The following is an 8097-nucleotide window of genomic DNA, read 5'->3' as shown; positions in this document are numbered from 1 at the left end:
TCAAAACGTGAATCGATATAGCCCATTTGCAATACCAAACATCCTAGGAGGAATAGAAACTTCTATACCAAATTACAAAGCTCTATCTCAAAAATTGCGAGCTGTATCTTGATTTCAACAGACGGAGGGACGGATATACGGACAGGGTTATTATCGACCCTGATCAAGAATATACGTATATACTTATAGGGTCTCCGATGAATATTTCGATGTGTTACAAACGGAATGACAAATTTATAAAAAGTTTTGAATTTTTCTACTTATTGGAAACCCTCTTTTGTTGTTTTTCTGCTTAATCTCCATGCTCATAATTATCACCTTCATTTATATGGCATAATTTGGACATTTTTTGAACCAAAATCTGAATCAAATCTCGAATAAATTAAACAAATGTAATTGTTAATTGAACACAAGTTTTCCCACTTGAGGTGACTGTGTGTTATCTTCTTCTTCCGATCCGTTTGTTTTGTTTGTTAATGCAATTTTGTAATTAAGTGTCGATGTGTTTGTATGTATATTGCGGTGTATAGTGCAATGATAATAATGAATGCACTTTTTTGGTTGAGTTGTTTATTTCTATGCAAGGGCAGGCTAATATTTCCAATCTGATGGAAAAAAGTGCCTAGCCTGAGCAAATTTACGAATTTGTTGAAATCAGCAAAAAAACGCTTACTTTTTATTCAATCAGCAACAGATTCCTACGTTTTGGCGATTCTATAGATTTCGTTGGTGAATTTCATTATAAAAACCTCTTACCTTGAAGGTGAAAGGCACATTTCAACATTTGCAAGTAAACAGTTGAAGTTGTCCGGCAAATATAAGCGGAACTTGGAATTACACCAGCAATCAGCGTCCCGAAATGAATCCTTTAGTAGTATTGGGCTTTGTGGCCATAGTGGCTGCAGGATCTTTGGCCTCGCCAACTCATCAACAGCACTCCCAGCAGCAGCAGATGAAGCCATCACAGTGGTTGAAACCCAGTGAATTGGAAAGCACACCATCCTTGGATGAGCTCAGCTTTGAGGACTTGGAGAAAATGCCTTTGGAAAAGGGAGCCAAATTGATGCGTAAAATATGTAAGTTGTTTAAAATTAAACATTATTAATTTTTTGAAACAAAACTAACCTGAATTTGTTTTCCCCCCAGACCACTTGTCCCAAATCGACTACTCCGTTTCACCCAACTTTGTGCCCAGCCCCAGCAATGTCCCTGTCTACATTTTCAACGGCAAAGGCGAAAAGGAAACCTGCAACTTGAACAACTATGTCGATATTGCCAAGAACAAGCCAACATTCGGCGAACAAGAAGTCTCTGTTTTCATTACCGGTTTGCCCCAATCCTTGGATGATGTCAAGAAGGCCAACACCAGATTGATCCAGGCCTATATCCAACGTTACAGCCAAAAACCCCAACCACCAAAGGATGAAGATGAATCGAAATGGCAAAACGAAAAACCCGTTGGTGGTCATTTGGTTGTCATCGATTTGGGTAGCACCATCACCAACATGGAACGTTATGCCTCGTTGAATGTCAAAGAAACCGGTAAAATGATTGGCAAAACGTTTGCTGAACTTATGGATGAGTGCGATGTCGATGTTGAGGATGTGCATGTTGTTGCCCAGGGTATTGCTGCCAATGTTGCCGGTTCTGCCGCTAAGGCCTTCAAGGATATCACTTCCCACAAATTGGATCGCATTACTGCCTTGGACCCTGCCCGTCAGGTTGCAAAGGACCCCAAAGCTTTGTCCGGTTTGGCTCGTGGTTCTGCCAATTTTGTTGATGCCATTCACACCTCTGCCTTGGGTATGGGTACCACCCGTCGTGTTGGTGATGTTGACTTCTTCCCTCATGGTCCATGTGAAGGTGTTCCTGGTAGCCGTAACGTCATTGATGCTCAAGCTCGTGCCACCCGCTTCTATGCTGAAACTGTTCGCCCTGGTAATAGCCGTAATTTCCCCGCCCTTGAAGCCAGCTCTTTGAAACAATACCGAAGCAAGGAAGGTTATGGCAGACGTGCCTATATGGGTATTGCCGCACGCCGTGACACCACCGGTGATTACATTTTGGAAGTCAACGAACAAAGTCCTTTCGGTAAACGTTCTACCCCACAACAGAAATCTGTTAAATCTTTCAATGAACAAAGTTATTGAGTGAAGGCCGAAAATGTATTTTCCCACTACTCCCCTGGCATATAATTTGGAACTGTGAATTTGTTTTATTATTTTACGATGGAAACCTCGAATTTAGATTTTAGATGAAAAATAAAAAATAACATTTTTTGATATTGAAAATGAGGTGTCCTTTATTTATTTTAAAATTCTACTCCCCATTCTAAACTATTGAATAATGTTAGGTTAATTAATAGAAGACCTAAAGATGTCTTCGTCCTATAGAAACCCAGAAGAGGTTTCCTTCTGTAGAAGACCCAAAGACGTCTTCTTTTTATAAAAGACCTTAAGAGGTCTTCTTTCTACAGAAGACCCGAAAACGTCTTCTCTTTTTAGATGACCAGAAGACGTCTTCTTTTTTTAGAAGACCCGAAGACGACTTCTTTCTATATAAGTCCTTAAGAGGTTTTCTTTCTATATAAGACCTCAAGAGGTCTCCTTTCAATAAAAGACCCCAAGAGATCTTCTTTCTATAGAAGACCTTAAAAGATCTCCCTATAAAAGGCGTCTTCTTTCTATAGATGACTCGAAGAAGAATTCTTTCTATACTAGATCCGAAGAGGTCTTCTTTATTTGAAAGACCCAAAGACATTTTCTTTCTTTAAATGACCCGAAGACGTCTTCTTTCTATCGCAGGCCTCAAGAGGTGTTTTTTCTATAGAATACCTCAAGATGTCTCCTTTCAGTAGTAGACCCCAAAAGGTCTCTTCGCTATAAAAGACTTCAAGAGGTATTCTTTCTTTAGAAGACTCAAAGGCGCCTTCTTTCTTTAAAAGACCAGAAGACGTCTTCTTTCTACAGAAGACCTCAAGATATCTCCTTTCAATAGGTTTCCTCCCTATAAAATACTTCAAGTGGTCTTCTTTCTATAGGAGAACTCAAGACGTCTTCTTTCTGTCGAAGACCAAAAGAGGTTTCCTTCTATAGAAGTCCCTAAGCCGTCTTCTTTCTATTTAAGAGGCCTTCTTTCTACAAAAGACTTAAATAGGTTTTCTTTCTGTAGAAGACCTCAAGATGTATTCATTCCATAGAAGACCCGAATACATTTTCTTTATATAGAAGGCCTCAAGAGGCTTCGTTTCTATAGAAGACCTCAAAAGGTCTTTAGAAGACCTGAAGATGTCTTCTTTTCATAGATGACTCGAAGAGGTGTCCTCCCTATAAAATACTTAAAGAGGTCTTCTTCCTTTAGAAGACCCGAAGTGGTCTTCCCTATAAAAGACTTCAAGAGGTCTTTAAAAGACCCTAAGGCGTCTTCTTTCTATAGATGACTGGAAGAGGTCTCCTCCCTATAAATGACGTCAGCTGGTATTGTTTCTTTAGAAGACTCAAAGACGTCTTCTTTCTTTAAAAGGCCCGAAGACGTCTTCTTTCTACAGAAGACCTCAAGATAACTCCTTTCAATAGGTTTCCTCCCTATAAAATACTTCAAGTGGTATTCTTTTTATAGGAGAACTCAAAACGTCATCTTTGTAGAAGACCCCAAAATTTCTTTAGAAGACCTGAAGACGACTTCTTTTTAAAGATGACTCGAAGAAGTGTCCTCAATATAAAATACTTAAATATGTCTTCTTCCTTTAGAAGACCCGAAGTGGTCTTCCCTATAAAAGTCTCCAAGAGGTCTTTAGAAGACCCTAAGACGTCTTCTTTCTATAGATGACTGGAAGACGTCTCCTCCCCATAAATGACGTCAGCTGGTCTTGTTTCTTTAGAAGACTCAAATACGTCTTCTTTCTCTAAAAGGTCCGAAAACGTCTTCTTTCTGCAGAAGTCCTCAAGATATCTCCTTTCAATAGGTTTCCTCCCTATAAAATACTTCAAGTGGTCTTCTTTTTATAGAAGACCTCAAGACGAATTCTTTCTGTAGAAGACCAGAAGAGGCTTCCTTCTATAGAAGACCCGAAACCGTCTTCTTTCTATTTAAGAGGCATTCTTTCTTTAAACGACTCTTTAAAAGTCTTTCTATGGAAGATCTCAAGATGTATACATTCCCTCAAGAGGGTTTCTTTCTACAGAAGACCTCAAGAGGTTTTTAGAAGGCCTGAAGACATCTACTTTTTATAGATGACTCGAAGAGGTGTCCTGCCTATAAAAGACTTAAAGAGGTCTTCCTCCTTTAGAAGACGCGAAGAGGTCTTCCCTATAAAAGACTTCAAGAGGTCTTTAGAAGACCCTAAAAGGTCTTCTTTCTATAGATAACTGGAAAAGGTCTCCACCCTATAAATGACTTCAACTGGTCTCGTTTCTTTAAAAGACCCGAAGACGTCTTTTTTTACAGAAGACCCCATGCTGTCTCCTGTCAACAGAATAACTCAAGAGAAAGAAAACCGCATGAAGTCTATTATAGGTTCAAGCGGTTTTCTTTCTGTAGAAAACCAAAAGACGTTTCCTTCTATAGAAGACCCGAAGGGGAATTCGTTCTATAAAAGACCCGAAGAGGTTCTATCTTTATAAAACCCGAAGTCATTTCCTTTTTTTAGGAGACCATAAGACGTCTTCTTTCTATAGAAGGCCTCAATAAGTTTCCTTTCTTTAGAAGACCTCAAGAGGTCTCCCTTCAATAGCAGACCTCAAGAGGTCTCCTTTCAATAGAAGACCTCAAGAGGTCTCCTTTCAATACAAGACATCAAAAAGTCTCCTTTCTATACAACACCTCAAGAGTTCTCCTCCCTATAAAATACCACAAGAGATTTTCTCTCTATAGGAGACCTGAAGAGATATTCAGAAGTCTTCTAGATGTATTCTTTCTATAGAAAACCTATAGTAAACCTCAAAATATCTGGTTCTGTTTCCTCGGTGTTCAGATTCAAAAATTCTGCAACCTGGACTAGCTAGCTACGTCTATAAGGAATAAGGAGAAAGATGAGTGGGCTTAGCAGGGCAGTCAAACAAATGCAGTGTGTCGCGCGTTTCTAATCCTCATGGACATGGGTATCGTGCTATCAAATCGTTCCCCATACGAATTGAGCGGCTGCATCGTCCAGATCTTAATTGGCCTAAAATCGCTCGTATTTGCTATGGCAGCTGGCGTTCTTTTGCTGCGTCTGTTGGAAGTTTGGTGGGCCTGGTGACATTTTTTTAGATTGAATTTTTCCATTTCCAAAGGAAAATTTTGAAATTTTTCTTATGTTTCGAATTTTAAGTAAAATAACTTGAATTACAAATGAAATAATTCAAATTACAAATGGAATAATTCGAATTAAAAATAGAATAATTCGAATTACTTACTTACTTAGCTGGCCAATTACAGAACATTTGTTCCATAGGCCGAACTAAGAAAAGATCTCCAATTCTCTCTGTTTAGTGCTTCGCTTTCTGGAATACCGAGCCTTCTCATCTCTTCATCCACTTGTTTGCGCCATCTATGCTTTGGCCTGCCTATTCTGCGTGCACCGCCATGCGGCCCGGATTTATATGCCTTTTTAGGGCGTTCATCATCGCTCATTCTTATGATATGGCCTAGCCAACGCAATCGCTGCATTTCGATACGTTTATCCATGCTGATGTCGTTGTATAGCTGATACAGCTCGTGGTTCATGCGACGTCGATATTCACCGTTAACGCAGATTGGTTCGTAGATCTTTCGAAGAATTTGACTCTCACAAACACGCTAATCACTGCCTTATCCGCTTGCGCAAGTACCCAGGCTGCGGAACCATACATCAGCACGGGTAGTATCAGTGTTTTGTAAAGCGTTATTTTTGTTTGACGAGTTGTGGCTTTGTTTTTAAAGAGCTTACTTGAGCCAAAGTAGCATCTGTTGGTCAATACAATTCTTCTTTTTATTTCACAACTGATGTTGTTTTTTTGTGTTTATGGCTGTGCCGAGGTATACGAAGTCTTTAACTACCTCAAAATTAAAGGAACCAACTTCAACAGTTGGTCCGAGCTCTATGGACGTTTTGCGCGACGACACCATCAACTTGGTCTTCTCGCCGTTTACCGCCAGGCCCACTTTAGCAGATTCTCCTTCGACCTTCATAAAGGTATCGGTTATTTCTTTTACTGATCGTCCCATGATGGCTATATCATCAGCATACTTTTTTGACGTTTGCCTTTCTTATAACCTTTTCTAGCAGGATGTTAAAAAGATCACACGAAAGGCTGTCTCCTTGCCCGAAATCTCTTTTGGTACAAAACTCTTCGGAGAGGTTCTTTCCTATTTTAACTGAAGATCTTGTTTAAGAGTCATTTTACAAAGCCGAATGAGCATTGAGGGGATACCAAATTCAGACATGGCTTGGAATACCTTTGAACGTAGCGGGCTGTCGAAGGCTGCTTTATAATCGACGAAAAGGTGGTAGGTGTCGATATGCATCTCTTGGGTCTTCTCCAGGATTTACCGCAGGGTAGATATCTGGTCGATGGTGGACTTGCTGGGTCTAAAGCCGCATTGGTAAGGTCCAATTATTTCGTTGACCATGGGCTTTAGTAGTTCGCACAATATCCCTGACACTATCTTGTAGGCCATAGGGAGAAGACTTATGCCCCTATAGTTGGAGCATAAAGTATTATCTCCTTTCTTATGGACGGGACACAGGATGCTCAGGTTCCAATCATCGGGTACGCGTTCTTCTTGCCAGATGGAGCTAACTAGCTGATGCATACACCTTATCAGCGTGTCGCCTCCGGTTTTAAACAGTTCGGCTGGTAGGCCATCAACTCCTGCTGCTTTATTATTCTTCAGTCGGTTTATTGCTGTCTTTACCTCATCTTGGCCGGATGGTATACATTCAATACCATCTTCTGGGATTGGGTCTGTGATATCTTCGTCGATTTTGCTACTATTGGATACCAACAGTTTGGAAAAATGTTCTTTCCATATCCTTAGCAAACTCTCTGTATCAGTTACCAAATTACCTTGCTGCTCTCTACAGGAGGATGTGCCAGTGCCAAAGCCATCAGTTTGATGTTTCATTCCTTGGTAGAATTTTCGGACTTCATTCTGTCTCCTGTACATCTCGATTTGTCCACACTTCCGCTTTTCCATCTCTCTCTTTTTCCTGCGGAAAAGACGTTTCTCCTGTCTCCTTTTCTCCCTCTATCTCTCTCGTGCGCCTACGCGTTGCTACTGATTGTAAAGTAGCCCTATATGCCGCATTTTTCTCTTCGGTAGCAGCACGACACACTTGGATTCCTTGGTGAAGGTCTCTGGTATCCAAGTACTGATTTTGCGGCTGTTTGCATGGAGTGGGCAATGTTTTACCATTGTCCTGATATGTTATCGGGGCGAGGAGGGCTTTGATCAAGCAATTGGGCCAGTTGAGTGGAATATGCTGTGGCTATCTGTTGTGATTTCAGCTTACCGATGTCCAACTTCCGTGTTGTGTCTGTTCGCACTTTGTTTGCAACGTTAATTCTGGAACGTACCTTTGCTGCAATAAGGTAGTGGTCCGAGTCTATGTTTGCACCTCGAAACGATCGTACATCCAACATGCTCGTTGCATGTCTTCCATCTATCACAACGTGATCAATATGATTTCTTGTTCTTTGATCTGGCGACAGCCATGTGCCCTTATGAATATCGAGATGCTTAAATCTGGTACTGCTAACTACCATGTTTCTTGCAGCTGCAAAGTCTATCAGCCTCATAGCATTGTCAGATGATTCACTGTGGAGACTGAATTTCCCGACTGTTAGGCCATAGATATTCTCCTTTCCAATTTTGGCATTAAAATCGCCTAGTATAATTTGAATGTCATGGGCAGGGTAACGGTCATAAGTTTCTTCTAAGCGCTCGCAAAATATATTTTTGGTATGTTCGTCCTTGCCTTCAGTGGGTGGCATGAGCGCAAATAAAGCTGATGTTGAAGAATTTTGCTTTTAATCGAATTGCAGCGAGTTTTTCATTCACTGGGGTGATGCTGGAGACCAGATGTTTTAACCTCCGACCAACTACAAATCCGCAACCAAACTCATGCTTTGTGTC

General features: G+C 40.7%; 1 protein-coding gene across 1 annotated transcript; it reads left to right on the top strand.

Annotated features, from left to right (window-relative positions):
- Nucleotides 1–584: 584 nt before the first annotated feature.
- LOC141397860 (vitellogenin-1-like) lies at nt 585–2291 on the top strand. The gene is made up of 2 exons (XM_073974677.1): nt 585–1076; nt 1147–2291. Exons 1-2 carry the CDS (start codon nt 860–862, stop codon nt 2148–2150), a joined length of 1221 nt encoding a protein of 406 aa, XP_073830778.1. The 5' UTR covers nt 585–859; the 3' UTR covers nt 2151–2291.
- Nucleotides 2292–8097: the final 5806 nt, after the last annotated feature.

The sequence above is a fragment of the Musca autumnalis genome, unplaced genomic scaffold, assembly GCF_047663935.1.
Source record: "Musca autumnalis isolate F117 unplaced genomic scaffold, ASM4766393v1 scaffold_3, whole genome shotgun sequence".
Taxonomy (NCBI): domain Eukaryota; kingdom Metazoa; phylum Arthropoda; class Insecta; order Diptera; family Muscidae; genus Musca; species Musca autumnalis.
This window is presented reverse-complemented; position numbering and strand designations above follow the sequence as displayed.